Consider the following 20,280-nt stretch of genomic DNA (forward strand, 5'->3'; position numbering starts at 1 on the left):
GCGGCAGGCGCACACTTGCACCCCAGGCCTTCTCCCATGCTCTCTAGCCCCAGCCCCACAAAGCAGGCTGGATATGGTCCTCATGCCCTGGGGCTTGGATGGGGGCCCTGTGCAGATGGCAGTGACAGCATCCTGGGACCAGGGCTGGGGCAGGAAAGGCTGGAGGGTCCCAGTCTCCGTGCAGGGGGAGGGGTGGTGGGCTGGGCACACAGCCCAGGAAGGGGCCGCCAGGCAGAGGCCTCTGCTGCAGCAGAGGCGGGGGCCCTACTGGGGCCCTGGTTACGGCAGAACCTGCAGCTGTCACACAAGCCACACACGGGCCACACTGAGGCATCTTTATTTCTCTGGGTCACATAGAGCTTGGGCCTCAGAGCCTCTTCTACATGGGGGCTGCAGCTGCCAAGGGAGAGGCTGAGACCAGAACAAGCACTTGGGTGGCCCTCAGTGCAGGCTGGGATGTGCCCCGTGGAGTGAGAAGGTGTGAGAACCCCCGGCCTCACTCTCTGCCGGGCCCTGAAGCAGACAGCAGCAGGCTGGGCCGGCCTGCCTTTTATGAGACCAACCTAGCGTTTGGCAGCAAGTCTCAGACGAAGGAGGACAGGCAGCCGGGTTCCACCGGGCCTCTCCTCAGCAGTGGACCCCTGTGGGCAGCTGGGAAGGCAGTGGCCAAAGGTCAAGAAGATGAACTCTGCCCAGACTTCTGCTGCCTGGGGCTATGGTGGGACAGGGCTGCCTTCCTGGTCATACTGGGCAGCAGGTGGCTGCCAAGGACCTCCCAGTCCCAAGGCTGCCTTCCCTGCCTGGCAGCCCCTCTGCTGCAGCTTCCGGATGAGTTCCAGCAGGTTCATCTGCAGCATCAGCTCCTGGGATACACAGGGGCCCCATGAAGGCCAGAGTGACCCCCGGGCTCCTTTCACCCCGGCCCAAGGGTGCCAAGCAGTGAGCCCACAGGGCAGCCATCCTGTGAAGCCTGGTCATGGCCTGCCAGGATGGGGTGGAATCTGAGCCTCTGCCCCCAGCAGGGCCACTCAGAATGGCATGTGAGAGGGGAGCAGAAGAGAGCCCTGTGGGGCACAGCAGGCCTCGGGAGGGTGGGCAGTGCCCCATGGCTGGCTGGCTCACCCTCCTGTAGGGAATGGGCCTGGCCTCCGTGCTGGGAATGGCAGAGAAATCCTTTCCAGAGTCTCAATCCTTCCACTTCACTCCCTATATCCTGAACCTGGCTCCCCAGGGACCAGCGGCAAAACCCCAGAGGGAATGGGGTCTGCGGGGCCCATGGGCGCTCGGGCTAGGGCAGAGCAGGCCCAGGCACTGACCTGTGGGTTGGTGGTCACGTAGAAGCCAGCCACCCCCGCCTTCTCCAGTGTGCTCTGCTGGTCAGCCACCTTCCGGTCCAGCTCCAGGATGATCTTCCGGTCCATCGCCCGCTGCTCCTCATGGATCCGGTGTTCCACTGCCTGCCATGGGGGGTGGGGCGGGAGGGGAAGAGCAGCTCAAACACATGCTCCTGCTGCCGTCCCCAGCGGCACCAGCTCTGACACCACCGATGCATCCTCGCCACACCCAGGCCTCTCCTCGGCCATGCGAACTCCTGAAGGGGACCCTAAGGGGCTTCCACGAATGCCCTAACTTGGGGCTGCCTTGGGACCACACACACATCTCCGCAGGCACACCCTGCCCAACGGCTTGTTGGTTACATGGCAGTCTCTGGTTGTCCCTGTGCTCCCTGGGAGAAGGATGGGCCCCTTCCTGGCTGGCCCCATCACCCCACCATTGCCCTTGTACCCCCTCAAGGCCACCTGCTCTGCGGAGGCCCCAACCCACGAGGAGCTGCTATCCAGGGGAGCACCGGTGGGCCCTCACCCTCCACCCAGCCCCAGCACACCTGGCACCCTCAGGGAGGAACCACCTGGTGGGACTCACTAGGCTTCCAGTGGCCCACTCAGGCCCAGGGTAGCCACCCACGCCTGAGCCTTGACACCCCTTCAGTACAGCCCAGTCAACAGAGCCAGGTGATGCCCACAGGACAGCTAGGCCGGCCACCCTGCCTGTGTTCCCAGTACCTCTAGTTCTTGCTGCTGAGCCGCCTGAAGCACAGGCAGGTTGTGGGGCCGGCAGGCCTGCTGGGCTTCCTGGTGCTTCTGCTGCAGCGCCTGCCTGAGCACTGGGAGGGATGAAAGCCGGTCAGCAGGTGGTGGGACTCGGCAGCAGCCCTCACCCATGGGGACCTGTCTTGCCAGCCCAGCAGAGCAGCCAGGCCAAAGGGGTATCTGCACTGGGGACGCCGGCCTCCTTCATCCTCCCACCCCACTGTCACCCAGGGCCGGGCCCTCCAATGGCAATGCATGAGGAAGCAACCTGATAGATGAAAGAGGGTGGGGTGGGGAAGACTGGCCGGGTGGGGCCAAAGCTGCAGCCCCAGACCCAGGGCAGCTGGAGGAGGTGGGTGGGAGGGAGGCTGCAGTCTGAGGTCTTCAGGGCTCCCATGGCCATAGGCCGTGGGACATCTACTCAAGTGTTGGAGACCACCTCAGATAAAGGCATGGGAAAGGAGCAGGAGGAGCGGGGTCGCTGAGCCTGAGTGTGGGGCCTCTGCCTACCAGGGGTGTGGTCGGCCCCTCCACCCTCCAGGGTGGGCAGCTCCCTCCCCCATTTGCAGTTCCCAGCTCTGGCACAGCGCCAGACGGAGAAGGGTGGGCAGACCTGGGAGGTCCAAGTTTGGGATGAGCTTGGGGCACCATAAGCCTGTGCGGCTTTGAGGAGCTCACCCCCGGCCATCAAGTAAAGCTCCACAGTCCTTGCTAAACTGTGCATAAACACAGATGTGTGCAAACTGTCTAGTCTGAGGGGAATGTACAGAGGAAGCGATCATGGGACATAAACCACTATGAAACAGAACATGCAGCACGCTGCAGCTGGCGCCAGTGACCAGTAAGTGCCAAATGGCTACAGCTCCCCAGGAAGGAGGGGTCCCTGGTCACAAGAAAATGCGAAACCCAACACTCTGTTCCTGGGAAGAGCCCTGATGTTGCAGCTCTTCTCTGGTGGCAAGTTTCCAGGGAACTCCAGGGTCCCTGAGGCTCCCCTGCAGGTAGCCTGGCTTCCGCTGTGCCTGCAGCCTTCCCCAATCTCCTGTTTCTTGGCATTCTGTACACACCTCAGTGATGGCATTTATCACATGAAATATGTTTCAAACCAAGAGCTCCCTCGAGACATTTCCATAACACAGGGAAGCAGGGAAATGTCACCTCCTTCACTCTACTGGTCAAACATTGCTACAAGTGCCAGGCCCACTACCAGATTCCACTAGGTAGGCAACCAAAAGGCAAGAAGAGAGCCACGCCGCCTGCCTGTGTAGAAGGGGCCTGGCCTTAGACATGCCCAGGGAACACAAAGGAGGCAGGAACAGCCAGTCACCCCTGCCAAATCAGAAAGGAGAAGCAGAAAGTCAACGCAGGCATGCCTGCTGCTGCTGGAACCAGGGCCTGGCCCAAACAGCAATGGGCCCAGGGAGTTACTGAAACTCCCCATCCCACTAGAAGGGACCAGGGCCCTGTGGAAAAATGGCCGATTCCAGGACTGAGACAGGGAGAAAACAAAAGATGAGCCTGAACACGCTCTGGAACCAGAAAGCAAGGAAGTGCTCACGGAATGATGGGGAGGCATCTAAAGGAGCCTGGAGCGCCCCCACTGGCCACACATGGCACAGTCTGAGCATTAAGGAATAGTGAGCCATGCACTTGGGATTAAACTGTATGCATCTTACAGCTCAATAAAAAATTTTAAAAAGACAATCGCCCAGACATTTAGTGGAAGAAGTAATGCCAATTATACACAAACTCTTCTGGAAAACTGAAGAGGAGAGAACACTTCCAAACTCATCCTATAAGGCTGTCAAAAACCCTGATACCCAAACCAGATGATATTACATGAAAACTATAGACCACAGTTTGTCATGAACATAGACCAAAAAATTCTTAAGATTTTAGCAAATCAAATCCAGCATACATAAAGAGGATACTACAGCACGACCAAGTAGGATGGAATTCAAGTAATTGTAATTCACTGTAGTCATAGAAAATGATTCACCATGTGATCATCTCAAGAGCTGCCAAAAAGGGGTCTACCAAAATCCGACATCCATTCTTGATAGAAACACGAATCCTGGAGCAGATGGACAGCGCCTGCCTTCTGGGGAAGGGCGCCTTGCACCGCTAGGAGGAACTTTTGCCACATTAAACCTGCTTCTAATCAGGCTTCTACCAGCAGTCCAGTGTACAGGAAACCCAGAGAGTGGAGAAGCAGGTTAAATGCACGAGGAAGCAACCTGATAGATCCAGAGCAGGGCATTTGCCCTGGACTCTACACAAAGTCAATGCCACAATAAATGCTGGGGACTGTTCCAGAAGCAAAGAGACCAAAGTAGCCAATTGTAGCACATGAACTTGGACTGGATCCTTACTTATAAATCAACAATTTGCCACAAGTTAGGTAGCATGATGTGGCCGTGCACTGAAAGTCAGGAGACACCCGGAACAGTTAATTTCTCAGGCGGCTACCCCCGGCAGCTGTGTAGGAGACCGCTCTTGTTCTAGACAACTTGCTCCCAATCCGAGGCCAAAGTTGACCCCGCCCCCCGGTTGTCTGGAGGTATTCTTGGTTTTCCGGACTAGGGAGGGTACCCCTGCCATCCTGCAATGCGCAAGACAGCATCTCACCATAAAGACTTACCCAGCCACAAATGTCAACATTGCTGGGTTGAAAATCCTGGTCTCCAGGAATGCTGAAGACTCTAGGTGAAACGCTATGCTGTCACATATATGCATTTTGGGATAGCACTAGAGCAGGACGTTCACTACTGAACTTTCAGCGGCGAGCACAAGCGCAAGCAGTAGACTCTCTTTTCAGTTTTTCTAAATGTTTCAACTTTTAAAAGAAGTTTGGGAAAAATAAAATAGCAAAGGTTGAAATCTGGTGGTGCAGGGGGACCTGGCCTACATAATTCGCAGGAAAGGACTCCCAAGCCCACCAAGCATGAGGCTCAAGTGGGAAGCTCTTCGGGTTTGGCAGGGCGCCAAAGGAGACAGTGCTTAGGAATTTGATGTGCAACTGGAATGAGGCCCTGCGAGGTCTGAGAGGGAACTGACCCTGAAAGGCGCTCGCTGCACAACTGTCAACAGACCTCCAACTACTGAGGGGCAACGCAATCAGTGCCACCACCAGAGTCTGCCTGTGGGCCGACCAGGCACTGAGGCCTAGGGCCGTCCGGTCTGGAAGGAGCTGGGGCACCGGGAAGCCCGAGCGGGGAGTTTCTGCTAAGAAGTGGGGACTGCAGCAACTGAAAACAAAACTGGTTGGACCCACTGGTCACCAAAAAGGCGCTGTCTCAGTCTCCGCGCCCTTGATTTTGTTAATCTTAGGGACCTTTTCCCAACACTCCTAAGGAAGGAGCCGATTTGCACAGATACCAAGAGCTGCCGGGAGGCGCCGACCCCGAGGAGGAGGCACCTCGTCCCGCTGCCCCCGCGCACCTCGGTGCTCGTTCTGTAGGCGCAGGCGCTGGTTGTACAGGCTCTTTTCAGTGAGGTGCTGGATCTCCAGCAGCCCCTGCACGATTTCGAACACGGTGCCGTCGAGAAGCGCCAGGGCCAGGTCGCTGAGCGTGGTGTAGGACAGGCGCTGCTGGAAGGAGCTGCGGGGTAGAGGCGCGCGGTGAGCCCCGGAGGGACCCGACACCGCCTCGGCAGGCCGCCGCCCGCCTCGCCCACGTACCTGGGCAACTCCTTCACCAGGCTCTGCAGCGCTGACAGCAACTGGTAGTGTCGCTCCTGCTGCCGGGCACCGTCCGCCACCTCCTCCAAAGCGCCCGCGTATCGCTCCATGGCGCGGACGCCCGCTAGCCGCCGGCGGCAGCAATGAGCTCCCCTAGCCTCACGTCATCCCGAGCGCGGCGCGTCCTGCCCCTTTTACGACAGTCCCGCGAGCGGCGCGCCCCGCCCCCTTTTACGACAGTCCCGAGCGCGGCGCGACCGGCCACCTGTCCTGGCCCGCGCCCCGTCGCCTGCTCATTCAGAGGGAGGCGCGCCTTACCCCTCTGCGGAGACTCCGAGGAGGGTTTCGCTCAGCCCAGGCTTGCACCTGCCTGCTCCCTGCGCGACCTTAGAGGCGAGACTCCGCCACCTGGATATCGCAGGGCCATGGAGAATCCCACCGGCCCTTGCTGAGTCAGTGCGGGCTGAGGTCCCGGCTCTGCGCCGGCGCGCCTGCGAGGTGGACTATCCCGGTCACCGGCCTTCCCCCAGAGGGAGGGGGCTCGGGCCAGAGCCCACAGAACCTGGGTCTAAAGCATCATCCGCGGCCGAGCAGTGGCGCTGGGGTCTGTCTGCGTCCTCCCCGCCCCCGGGGTGAGACAGACAGGATCACCCTAGAGCCTCTGGGGCAGGACAGTCGGAGCCAGAGTCCCCATCTGGACCTGCATGGTCGCCCGGGGCTGCCCGGTCCCCAGCCCGTGAGCCGAGACTGCGCTGTTCTGGCTCCCAAGGCCAGCTGCTGGGCCGGGGCTGGGGGTCTTCTAGTGGCTGCGGCTGAACTGGCTAGGAACAGGCTTTAATAGGAGGGGTTGGGGTGGAGGAAAGGCTTCTGCAAAGGCCCTGCCAGAATCAGGTCAGGTGGAGGGGCGAGAGGACCGGTGTGGCCAGGCTGCAGAAGCCAGCGCAGGAGACAAGGGCGGGGGCTGCTCATTACAGAGGCTGCTGGGGGCTTGTCCGAAGAGTGGCGGGGGCACGGACACGCTCAGACTTGCGTTTCACCAGGCACTCTTTAGCTGCCTGCGGGGTGGCTGGACTGTGTGGGATGACCCTGCTTTGACTAGGTTAGGAATTATGACTGATTTCCAGGGAGAACATTGGTTAGTGATTGGCTATGAGGGAGAGGGGGCGTTGAGCCAAGTGGGGTCCCCCTGAAGCGCCAGCAAAGTCTCTGGTTTTCTCCAGGATCTGTTTCCTCAGTCCCTGGCAGGATTGGCTCCCCTGCACGCCATGTCTTTGTGATCCCTTCCAACCAGAAACCAGGAGTGAATAAAGTGAATAATGACAACAAGCGCTCAGGCCACTGCCGTGGAGGGTGGACCACAACCCAGAGCTGCTCATGCGCCGGGCACCCTGGCCTCCAGGTCCCTCAGAATGGCAGGAGCTGGAGGTGGGACTGGAGACTGTGGGAGCTGAGCCTGCAGCAAGTGACCAGGAGCCAGCTGGGGCTGGGCTTGGTCATTGTCACCTCCCCCGCAGGTCGTGAGTGGGATAAGCAGCCCAGCTGCTGTGGCCAGCTGGAAACACTGTCACCAGCTCCGGGGTCTGCCAGGTGGGGTGGGGGCTGTGAGCCACAGCAGGAGCAAGCCAGGCCTGGGTTTGGACACCTGCTGCTCTGCCTCGTCCGGGTGCTGATGCAGGAACGCCCCTTCTCCCACCCTTGGTGCAATGTCTGACCTGAACCAGCTTCCCCAGCCCAGCAACACTGCTCCTCTAATGTGGATGTCAACCTAAAGAAAGAAACTGAACCACAGTTCATATAGAGTTTGTCTGGGCCAAGGCTGAGAGAGCTGCCCAGGACACACCAAGTGGCCCTGGGAGTGCTTCATTCAGCCTTATCACAAGCAAGTTTTTAAAGACTGAAGGGGACAGGGAGTGGGCTAATATGAAGTCAGCAGGAATTCTGATTGCTTTCCAGAGAGAACCTTAGTGACTGGCTATACGGTGTTGGACTACAGGGTAAGAGTTATGGTGTCCGGCACATGGCTTTTTATGTCTACTTGGCATCAGTCTAGAACCCACAGAGCAATTGGCTTCAAGAGGTCTTTAGCTCAAGTGGGAGTGGGATGTGACTGCTTTTTCATTCCAGTGTCTCTGTGGGGCAGATAATTAAAGGGGGCTCACACTCCTCAGATAAAAAAAGTTCCTTTTCGCATTAGGAGAAATATGTAATGTAGATGATGGGTTCATGGATGCAGCAAACCACCATGGCACGTGTATACCTATGTAACAAACCTGCACATTCTGCACATGTACCCCAGAACTTAAAGTATATATATATAAAATAAACTTCCATTGTGCTGACACACACACACACACACACAGTTCTTTTTCATGGACATGAGCAGTGGGTCACTCAGGCATGGGGACTCCTGGGCCACCTCTGGGTCTTCAGGGAGGCCCTGGTCTGGAAGGAGTCACATCTTCCAGAGCCTCAGGGATGGGTGATGCGTGTGTAGGAATGGGGGAGCTGGTGCACAGACGTGTGTGTCCCCTGTGTGTGTGGACACGGTGGGTGCCATGGCTCTTCACGTCGGGTGGTATCCATCGAAGGCCTTTGCTCTGCGGCCACTGTCCACCTCCATTTGGCCTCCCAAGTCCTCCAGACTGGCTGGTGACACCTTGGGTTAGTGTGGGGTGACTGGTGTGTGTTGGGGAGCTGCAGGTCCCCTGTCTCTGACACAGGTGTGTCTGGGCAAACACCAAGGTTTGAAGGGATGGGCACCTGTGTGTATGTGTGTGTGCACGTGTGGCAAAAGGCTTTGCTGCGTGGCTTTTGTGTGGGTCTGACTTTGAGTGTCACATGTACCTCTCTGTGTCTCTGTGAGTTTCCATGTGTCAGGTTGTGTGTCTGTTGTGTGGGCGGAGAGACAGCTCTGCGTGGGGCCCTGAGCCATTGCGGGATCCCCACAGGCCACGCAGAGGTGCACACAGCAGCTGACCTAAGCCTGCTCCTCCCAGAACATCAGGCCGCACCCAGGCCACCGCTCACTCCCTCTGTCTCCCGAGACTGCTCCTCACTGCCTGCCTCGCTGGCCCTGGTGAGGGGGAAGCTGCCTGCCCCCGGCCCCCACAACAGAGCCGCAGATGAGGATGCCGCCCAGCGCAGTCTCCAGGGGCTGCTCCGCAGTGGGTGTCCCGCAGCGCGTGCTCTCTGACCCCTTTTGTTTCGGTGCTGTCCTTTTTAGTGTGTGGCACCAGGACGGCAGGGAGCTGCCACCTCAGGCCTCTCTTATTTTCACTCTGTGAGTAATAAGCTCTGAATGAGAGGGGCTCATTGTGCCTTTGCTGTCAAATCAGTCAGGCCTTGGCCTTGGCGTGTCTTGCATGTGCTTGACCAATGTACTGCCCATGGGGTCTGGTGGAGGCACAGCACCCTTTTGGAAGACAGGGTCTGTGCAGACCAGTTACGGGTGACATTTCCCAGGCACAGCTCTTGCCTAAGTGGTGTGGGATGGAAGGAGGGCAGGGCCTCCCACTGTCCCACCAGCAAAATGGGCAGTGTGGCCAGCTCCTCAGGACCCGAGAGCATTTGCTCTAGGTAGATAAAATGTTGCCGTGTTGGGTGACAAGAGTAGGATTGAAACCAGCCACCCAGTTGGTGCTTTGTTACCATCAGAAGTGTTTGCTGAGTCAGAGCAAATGGCCACTCAAAACTGAGTGGGCTGAGTGTGGTGACTCACACCTGTAATCCCAGCACTATTGGGAGGCCAAGGTGGGCAGATGGCTTGAGGCCAGGAGTTCAAGACCAGCCTGGGCAACAGGGCGAGAGCCTGTCTCTACAAAAAGTTTAAAAAATTAGCTGGCGTAGTGGCATGTGCCTGAAGTCCCAGCTACTTGGGAGGCTGAGGTGGGATCACTTGAGCCCAGGAGGTCCAGGCTGCAGTGAGCCAAGATTGCATCACTGTACTCCAGCCTGGGCAACAAAGCAGGAACCAAATAATAGATAAGTAAATCCATCCATCCACCCCAGAGTGAGTCAGCCGGGGCTGAGAAGGCATGCCTGCTGCTGCCTTGCTCCTCCCTGAACGACAGGATTCCCTGGTTCCAGCCAGGAGACGATGGTCAACAGCCACTGCTATAGTGGTGCCTAGTTAAAACTCTAGTTCCTGTTTCTGTAAAAAACAAAAACAAAAACAAAACAAAAAAAAACTGCCTAATTGCATCTGGGCACAAACCTTGCAGTGAAGAGAGAAAAAGAGATGAAAGCGACCTGTGAGGGAGGCTCGGGTTGGCGTGCGGCAGGTGCTCTGTGAGTGTGGTGGGTGTCGGTTTGCGCTGTAGATGCTTAGGAAGTGAGGAGCTGTGGAGTGCTGACTGTGTACATGATGCCTCCGCTGGCTGGCTGAGGAGAGTTTCATGAAACAATGTTGGTGGACTCAGCCCTGAATCCCTCAGGCAGTCAGAGAGAAACCTCTTTTTTTTTTTTTTTTTTTTTTTTTGAGACAGAGGATCGCTCTGTTGCCCAGGCTGGAGTGCAGTGGCACGATCTCGGCTCGCTGCAACTTCTGCCTCCTGGGTTCAAGTGATTTTCCTGCCTCAGCCTCCTGAGTAGGGTAGCTGGGACTACAGGCGCATGCCACCACACCTGGCCTTCTGTGTCTATTACAAAGTAAAGAACTTGAGGTTCCTCATGCCAAAGCTGTAACTCCTGTAAAAGCAGGTGTGTTTGTTTTGCAGAAAAGAGACCCCATGCGCAGGGCTTTGCCCTGCATGCTCCAGACAGATCCATGCTGTTGGACCTTTCATCTCCTCTCCCGGAGATTGATCCCGTCATAGTGCTCTTTGGAAAAACGACAGGTGAGACCCTGCAGGCCAACCAGCTAGGTCGGAAGCAGAGCCCTGGTGGCAGCATGGGCCTGGTTGCTGAAGTGTGTGGTGATGAGGGGCTGAGGGGTCTTTGCTGTGCCAGAGACCACCAATGAGTCACACTGATGGCTAGTTAGAGATACTGCAGAGAAGACCCAGAAAGCTCAGGAAAGCCGTCCACAGTTGCTGCTCATCCTCTGTGCCACTGGGAAAGTCAGATTGCTTCCTTCTGCCTCGCTGGTGTGAACATGGATAGAATTCTCCTTAGACCCTACTGGCAATCAGTAATACATGCACGTTCTTTGGTCTGCACTTAGAGCCAGTGAGCACAGGAATGTTGCCGACGGGCTTGGGCAAAAGCCCAGTGAGACTCCAGGGGGCTGGTCCTCTGGCTGGCACATGCAGGATGAGAAGGAGTGAATGTCACTCAGGTGCCCAATGGCCACCCCCATGTCCCAAGCTGGCCAGGCCATGACCACTGTGCCAGTGATGTGAGCATGAGGAAAAACTTGCAAAGACCCACCAGGACTTGTGCAAAGGGTCTTCACCTCCACAAGGGAACCCTGACCTGCCCAGATTTGTTTCCTCATCTGCTTAGCGCCACGGACAATATGAGGGGCAGCTGTATCTTCGCAGGCCACTGTAACCCCAGCCTTGGTTTAGAATGGAAAAATGCCTGCCCAGATGATGAGATGTCACTGTGTGTGTGTGTGTATCTATGGCTACCATTACAAAAGACCACAGACAGAAGCCAACAACAGAAATGTGTTTTCTTACAGTTCTGATGGCCAGAGGGCTGAGATCAAGTTGTTAGTAGGGTTGGTTCCGTAAACCAAAAATAAAATTCTAAGACCCCTTCTCTTGGCCAAGGGCATTCCAGAGTTAGCCTGAAAAGCTAGTTCAGGCAGTGATGAGAAGCAGAGGTTGGACATGTCTCGTTTTACCCTCCTCCCTTGTGGAATTCAGGAAAAGCTGACCAGCATTAACATCAATATAGACCTTAAGTCTGATCAGAAACATATACAATCTACTTTCTCTGAAGCTTGCTATCTGGAGGCTTCATCTGCATAAAACTTTGCTCTCCATAATACTTTATTATTGTAACCCAGACATTCCTTTCTATTGATTCCAGGTCTTTAGATAATAACTTAACTCTTTCAACTAATTGCCAATCAGAAAACCTTTAAATCTATGTATGACCCCAAAGCCCCCTGCTTTGAGTTGCTGCACCCTTCCAGACCCAGCCGATTGTAAATCTTATCTGTACTGATTGATGTCTCATGTCTCCCTAAAAAGTATAAAAGCAAGCTGTACCCGACCACCTTGGGCATGTGTCATCCAGACCTCCTGAGGCTGTGTCATAGCTGTATCCTTAACCTTGGCAAAATGGACTTTCTAACTGGATTAAGACCTGTCTCAGATACTCTGGGCTCACAGTTCCTTCTGAGGGCTGTAAGGGAAGGATCTGTTCTAGGACTCTCCTTGGTTTGTCGATGGCTGACGTCTCCCTGTGTCTTCACAATGTCTTCCCTCTGTGTCTTGTTAAGAGATAAATTTCAGCCGGGCGCGGTGGCTCAAGCCTGTAATCCCAGCACTTTGGGAGGCCGAGACGGGCGGATCACGAGGTCAGGAGATCGAGACCATCCTGGCTAACACGGTGAAACCCCGTCTCTACTAAAAAATACAAAAAACTAGCCGGGCGAGGTGGCGGGCGCCTGTAGTCCCAACTACTCGGGAGGCTGAGGCAGGAGAATGGCGTAAACCCGGGAGGCGGAGCTTGCAGTGAGCTGAGATCTGGCCACTGCACTCCAGCCTGGGCGACAGAGCGAGACTCCGTCTCAAAAAAAAAAAAAAAAAAAAAAAAAAAAAAAAGAGATAAATTTCAGCCAAATCACATTTAAAAGAGTTTAACTGAGCAAAGAACAATTTGTGACTTGGCAGCCTCCTGAGCCACAGTAGGCTCAGAGACTCCAGTGCAGGCATGTAGTGAAAGATTTATGCACAGAAAAAGGAGAGTGACCTACAGAAAACGGAAGTGAGGGACAGACACAGCCAGATTGGTTACGGCTCAGCGTTTGCCTTATTTCAACAGTTTGAACAGTTGGCCACATTTAATTGGCCAAAACTCGGTGATTGGCACAAAAGTAGGCTAGAGTCTGCTTACATTTCCATTTAGGTTATAGTTTACAAACTGCAGAGAAACCTTTAGGCTTAACTTAGAATATGTAAGGAAGTAGTTTTAGACTAAACTTGATTTAACAGTCTGTTTCCAAGTTTATTCTGATAAAGACACCAGTTATAGAGTGGGATTAGGGTTCACCCCAATGACCATGAGGTCATTTAACTTAATTACTTCTGTAAAGAGCCTATCTCCAAATACAGCCACCTCCTGAGATAACTGGAGGTCAGGACTTCAACATATGAATTGGAAGGGGAGACGAAATTGAACCCATCACAGTCACGAGGGTGAGATTGATGAGTTTGTTCCATCAGCACTTGCAGGCTTTGGAGAACACGCAATCTTCTCTTGGTCCCATAGTCAGCCTTTGGGAAACTCTTCAGTTCCTGGCAACAAGCTACTGGAGTGGAAGACTAGACCCAGGCCAAGGGAAATGTCCTTCTGTGTAAGGCAGAGAAAAGGACCACAATGGAAGATCCAGACTAGGCTGGAGGACCCTGTGGGCCTGGCTGTGACACCAGGGTATTCCCAAAGAGATCGGTGATCTGCCCACAAGGGAGGTTCTCTCCCTCCCAGGCCACACAGAAGGACCACACATTTAAAGATCCCCATCTTGGCCAGGCGCGGCAGCTCATGCCTGTAATCCCAGCACTTTGGGAGGCCAAGATGGGTGGATCCCCTGAGGTCAGGAGTTTGAGACCAGACTGGCCAACATGGTAAAACCCTGTCTCTACTAAAAATGCAAAAATTAGCTGGGTGTGGTGGTGGGTGCATATAATCCCAGCTACTCAGGAGGCTGAGGCAGGAGAATTGCTTGGACCTAGGAGGCAGAGGTTGCAGTGAGCTGAGATCATGCCATAGAACACCAGCCTGGATGGTAAGAGCAAAACTCCATAGGAAGGAAGGAAGGAAGGAAGGAGGGAGGGAGGGAGGGAGGGAGGGGAGGGGAGGGAGGGAGGGAAGGAGGGAAGGAAGGAGGGAGGGAGGGAGGGAAGGAGGGAAGGAAGGAAGGAAGGATCGAGCCCCATCTCCCTTGGTGTTTTCTGGGCACGATCAGAGGCCTGGAGTCCTAGGCCCCTCCTGAGGCCTGTGCTGCTCTGACTGGTGTCTGTCCATCCAACACCTTCATACCTCCCTCCCCAGACCTGAGAACCAGGGGAGCAGATGTGGAAATGCCGGTCTGAGGGCAGGAGAAAATGAGATGAGATGTCCAGCTCCAGTAGTGAGGGAGGGAAAAGGGAAGTGAATTCTCCTTCCCCAGCCTTTGTTCCACTCAGGCCCTCAGTGGATTAGGTGATGCCTGTCACACTGGGGAGGGCCGTCTGCTTTACCCACTGGCTCACATGCTAAGTGCACCTGGCAATGCCCTCACGGACACACGTGGAACAGTGTGCAGTCCGGTCACACCATGGCCCAGCCAGGATGGTCAACATAAAATCAACCATCGCAGGACCATGGGGGCTGATGAACGATCTCTGAGCTCACTAGAGAGAAACCTCCAGTGAACAAAGAGGAGGCACCGATTCTCCGATTCTGATTTGCTTGCTCAAGTATTGGCAGCAGCTCATGCTTTACCCGGAGACCTTGCTCAGCTCATTACATAAGAGCTTTTAAAAGGCAGCCACTTTTGCGTGGCAATTCAGCCAACAAGCCTAGAAACCATCCAACAGGCCGTGCGTGTGGCCTTTGTGCTCAGCCCGGGCCTGCCGTGCACTGGCTGTGCAGCAAGCCTGGTGTGGGAGGGGGTTTCTCCCGTCAGCCCCACCAAGTAAAGCCTTTGTTATTGTCTGGGGTCAGGACTAACAAATCACACACAAGAGCCAGGCTCAACTATGACACTCTGTGACACATGGCATCACAAATAGTCAAAACTAGGGACACAGACCTGAGACACATTATACTGCTATATAGCATACCTGTTGTGAAAGCAGATAAAATGTGAAAGCTGCTGGGACCCCCCCAGACACTTTGAGCCTTGAGAGAGATGTGACTGATCTGAGCCACGTAAGCGGGTAGCTGCAACTTCAGCGTCTCAGATCATACATTCTCTCTTCCTCACTGTTCATGTTCTGTAAATGACCAGGAGAAACCAGAGACCAGGCCTCCCCTTCTAGTCACTGATCTTCGTCATAGATTAACTGTGTCCTTTATTGTCCTGTACCTAACTCAGATGAGACGGTACAAAAGACCCCGTGCTTTTTATATCTTCACTGTGAAATGTTAAATATGCCTTTCTCATAAAGGAATACTGCCTTGGCTGATCAGATTACTGTAACTGCATGCTAGCCTTGAGGGAATATGTTGAAACCCTGCTAAGCTTCCCAAACCTTACTTATGTAAACGAGCCCCAAAACTTCTCCACTTTGGAGCACTGAATTTCATTCTTTGCAATCTGTGTTCCTGGGTGGCTGTCGTCAAGGTTTGTGCTCAAATAAACTCTACATTTAACCATATTTCCTGAAACTTGTTATGTAAGGTTGACAATATCATATGGCAACCAAGAGATGGCCTGCAGATGTGAGTCACATTATATCACTGGATGACTTATTTTAATTTTTTTATTTTTGAGGCAGGGTCTAGCTTTGTTGCCCAGGCTGGAGTGCAATAGCACAATCTCGGCTCACTGTAGCCTCTGCTTCCTTGGTTCAAGTCATCCTCCCACCTCAGCCTCCTGAGTAGCTGGGAATGCAGGCACACACCACCACGCCTGGCTAATTTTTGTATTTTTAGTAGAAACAGGGTTTCACCATGTTGCCCAGGCTGGTCTCAAACTCCTGAGCTCAAGTGATCTACCCACCTCGGACTCCCAAAGTGTGGGGATTATAGGTGTGAGCCACCATGCCTAGGCCACTGGATGACTTATGATATCATATGTGACATTGTGACATCATGTGAGTCAGGGATGTACCCCATTCTCAGCTGCTATATGCTGTTACACTGACAGAATGAGAGCGAGGAATGTGTCCCACTTGCCCAGCTGTTGTATTATATCATACAAGGTGCAGTGACTAAGTGTGTCAGCTGTGTCCTCATCCTACATAGCATGTGAGAGCGTGTGACAGGAGATAGGATGCAGATCTGAGGAGCGTTACATGCCTAGGCAATAAAGGCGCCAGCATCAGCTGAGAGTGCAGGCGGACCTCAGTCACATTTGTCACTGTGTAACTAAAAATACAAAATTAGCTGGGTGAGGTGGTGCATGCCTGTGGTCCTTGCTACTCAGGAGGCTGAGGCAGGAGAATCGCTTGAACCCAGGAGGTGGAGGGTGCAGTGAGCTGAGATTGTACCACTGCACTCCAGCCTGGGGGACAGAGTGATACTGTATCTCAAAAAAAAAAAAAGAAAAAAAAATCTAGGACAACCAAGAGAGGGACTCAGACTCACCTTACTCTATGTCACATATGGTATTTAACACTTGAGGGGGACACGCACTTGTCATTTTGTATCACTATGTCCTATATGATAGCCAATGATAACCCAAGAGGGGGAGGTAGCCCTGTTCACACCATGTCACCATGTCACTTATGATATTATATGACATCAAGGAGCCCAGACCTCAGTTGCGTATGTCACTATGGCACATACAGTATCATACAACAACTGACAGAAGGGTTGCAGGCCGGATTCACAGTGTATGTGAGTCACAAATGTCACTATGACATCATACAGCAGGTGAGGGGGATAGTCATTATTCACCTCGGGGCACATTGTCACACATGATACCATATGACAGCAGAGTGGGGATGCAGAACTGAGTTGTATTATGTCACTACGTAACCTGTGACAGATGACAGCTGATGGGGGTGAAGACCAAAGTGACATTTTGTACCCATATTATATGAAATACACAACATGCACGAGGGATATGCAGACACAAATCACACTGTGTGCTGTGTCCCACAGACATGTTTAATTCCTGTGTTGAAGAGAGCCGGGTTCATGAAGGAACTTAGTCACTCACCTTGTATGAGATAACACAGCAGCTGAGAGTGGGACACATTCCTCCTTCCCATTCTGTCGGTGAATGACCACACACTGTGTTACTGTCTGAGCCACTGTGTTTAGCTGTGTATAGCGCACGTGGCACACTGTTCACTGATACATATTCGCTCCATATTGAAGTGAGGCAGATGCGTGAGTGATTGAGAATAATGCTACCTCTGTGAAGCATTGCATCCAGAAGCATGAGGTTCATGTACTACCATCTTCTGTGATACATATTTAAATGTTAAGTTTAACAGGTCTACCATGAGTGAGTGAGCCTCACATTATCTTTGGGAATCAATGTGTTTAGCAGGGTGTGGTTCATCTAATATAGCCTTCTTTAATACATGTTCACCATCTGTGTTTATTAGAAATAGGTTTGTGAGTGACTTAGCATAGTGTTTTCCCTGTGAAACCCTGGTTTTTGTTTGTTTGTTTTTGAGATGGAGTTTTGCTCTTGTTGCCCAGGCTGGAGTGCAATGGTGCGATCTCGGCTCACGGCAACCTCTGCCTCCCAGGTTCAAGCAATCCTCCTGCCTCAGCCTCCCAAGTAGCTGGGATTACAGGCATCTGCCACCACACTTAGCTAATTTTTGTATTTTTAGTAGAGACGGGGTTTCACCATGTTGGCCAGGCTGGTCTCGAGCTCCTGACCTCAGGTGATCCACCCACCTACCCTCCCAAAGTGCTGGAATTACAGGCATGAGCCACCACACCCGGCTGAAACCCTGTTTTAAGTGTGTGGTGCAGGTACTACATTCTTTGTTGTTCCATGTTCAAACCCTGTGTTTAACAGAGATAGGTGCAAGATTGCCTAGGTGTAGTGTTGACTCTTGGAAATACTGTGGTTAGCATTGTGTGTTTTCTGTAGTATAGCTTCAGTGATGCCTGTTTAGATAGTTTATCAGATCTAGGGACTATTGTTTTCTCAGTGAAATACTGTTTAGCTGCATGTGATGCATGTAATACCTTGTTCATTGATATTTGTTTAAATCAATCAGTGTTTACCAGAACTAGATATGTGAGTTACTGAGAATAGCCTAATCTCAGAAAATGTTTTCCAGCATATGGTGCATGTAATATGCTCTTCTATAGTACCTCTTTCCAATTTTCTTATTGTGGCAAAATATACATAACAGATTACACCATTTTTAAGTGTAGAATTTAGTGGTAGTAAGTATAGAGAGAATCTTGAAAGCAGCAAGAGAAAGTGACTTCTCATGTGCGAGGGAGCCTCTACAAGATTATCAGTGAATATTTCAGCAGAAACCTTGCAGGCCAGAAGGTGGTGGGGTGATATATTGAAAGTAGAGTGAAGCCTGCTGACTGAGAATACTATATTTGACAAAACTGTCCTTCAAAAGTGAAGGAGAAATTAAGACATTCCCAGATAAATAAAAGCTGAAGGAGTTTATTACCACTAGACATAACCAATAAGAAATAACAAAGGGGCCAGGCACAGTGGCGCATGCCTATAATCCCAGCACTTTGGGAAGCTAAGGCAGGTGGATCACCTGAGGTCAGGTGTTCAAGACCAGCCTGACCAACATAGTGAAACCCCATCTCTACTAAAAATATAACAATTAGCCAGGTGAGGTGGCACACACCTGTAATCCCAGCTACTCAGGAGGCTGAGGCAGGAGAATTGCTTGAACCCAGGAGGTGGAGGTTGCAGTGAGCCAAGATCGCACCACTGCACTCCAGCCTGGGTGACAGAGCAAGACTCCATCTCAAAAGAAAAAAGAAAAGAAAAGAAAAGAAAAGGAAAGAAAGAATAAAGGGAGTCCTTCAAGTTGATATGAAGGGATGCTAGATAGTTGCTCAGCCTGATGACAATATAAAGGTAAATACACAAAGATTAAAACCTGTATTATTATAATTTTGGCTCATAACTCAATTTTTAATACTTTAATGGAATTTCAAAGACAAAAACATAACAATAACTATAAATTTATGTTAATGTATACAAAGTATATAAAGTTTAACTTGTAACATCAGTAACTTAATAGTGGGGCAAAGATGTAGAGTTTTTGTATGTGATTGAAGTTATCTGTTTAAAATAATAAGATAACTTTAAGATGTTCCTTGTAATTCCCAGAGTAACTACAAAGAAAATGTCTATAGAATATATGCAAAAGGAAATGAGAAGGAAATAAAAGCACAGCACTATAAAAAATCAACTATAACACAAAGGAAGACAATAAAGGAGGAAAAAAGGATAAAAAGGCTCCAAGACATACAGAAAACAATGATCAAAATAGTGATAGTAAGTCCTTCCTAATCAATAATTTCATTCAATGTATATAGGTTAAACTCCCAATAAAAAGACATAAATTGGCTGATTGAATTAAAAATAAAAAACAGGACCAACTATATATGCTATCTACAAGAGACTCATTTGAAATCTTAAGACAAATAGGTTGGCAAGTGAGAGAATGGAGGATATTCCATGCAAACAGTAACCAATACAGATCAGGAATGGCTGTAGAAGTATAGACAAAATAGATTTTAAGTAAAAAACTCTTCTTACAAGAGAGGGTTCTGGGAAGAAAGTGGAGTAGGAGGCACAAGGAATTCATCTCCCCACCTAGAAAATAATCACACTGGCAGAATCTGTCTGATACAACTATTTTGGAACTGTAGGCTCTATCAAAGGAGGCTTGCAACCTCCAAAGGAAGGCTTAAACTATAATTTTTATTTAATTTTGGTCAATTTCAGCTCTCAGCTCAGCAGCGGCTACCCAATGCCAGCTTCACGGCAAGAAGCTTTGCATGTGTTCCTGAGGCCGCTTGTACCAAGCTTGTGGGAACAATCGTGAGCAATAAGCACTCTGCCCTCCAAATGTTGGGATCTGTGTTCTGGCTGTTGATTGTTACTTTTGATTATGGAAGCACAAACACAGAGGCAGGCAGCCATTATTGCTCACAACTCCCTACTCCATTGTTGCAAGCCCTTACCAGACTGAAGCAACTTCTAGAGATAAAAAAGGCCAGAACCCCATTTCCCTTCCCCTTCATTGTTCTCTCTTCCCCTTTTGGGAGCCAAACATTAAAGACTAGGACACTCAAAAGCAATGGCATACACAGAGGAAATTAAAGTTACCACACATCCTTGGAGAGAGGAGTGTATGCCCAGGGAAAGGAGCAGCTTCAGACCTGAGAAGACCTTAAGTTTACAACTCAGGTTGATCCTCAGCATGGAGACAACCTACAACAATGTAAAACATAACAAAACCCCCAAAACAGCAAACCCTGAGGAAGAGGAGAATCTCATCTCCAGAGTTACTGCATTATTAGATTCAAACGTCCAGTTTTCAATAAAAAACACAAGGCATGGTGGGAGTGTAAATTAGTTCAACCATTATAGAAGACAGTGTGGTGATTCCTCAAGGATCTAGAACTAGAAATACCATTTGACCCAGCAATTCCATTACTGGGCATACACCCAAAGGATTATAAATCATTCTATGATAAAGACACAACGACACATATGTTTATTGC

At 51.7% G+C, this 20,280-nt stretch overlaps 1 protein-coding gene across 1 annotated transcript; it reads right to left on the reverse strand.

Annotated features, from left to right (window-relative positions):
* Positions 1-316: 316 nt before the first annotated feature.
* On the reverse strand, positions 317-6,028 carry DGCR6L (DiGeorge syndrome critical region gene 6 like). Its single transcript, XM_030915412.1, has 5 exons — positions 5,773-6,028; positions 5,532-5,692; positions 2,064-2,164; positions 1,317-1,457; positions 317-863 (listed from the first exon to the last, which is right to left on the reverse strand). The coding sequence occupies exons 1-5, from the start codon at positions 5,880-5,882 to the stop codon at positions 714-716; spliced, it is 663 nt and encodes a 220-aa protein (XP_030771272.1). The 5' UTR covers positions 5,883-6,028; the 3' UTR covers positions 317-713.
* Positions 6,029-20,280: the final 14,252 nt, after the last annotated feature.

The sequence above is a fragment of the Rhinopithecus roxellana genome, chromosome 13 (assembly GCF_007565055.1).
Source record: "Rhinopithecus roxellana isolate Shanxi Qingling chromosome 13, ASM756505v1, whole genome shotgun sequence".
NCBI classification, from domain to species: Eukaryota; Metazoa; Chordata; class Mammalia; order Primates; family Cercopithecidae; genus Rhinopithecus; species Rhinopithecus roxellana.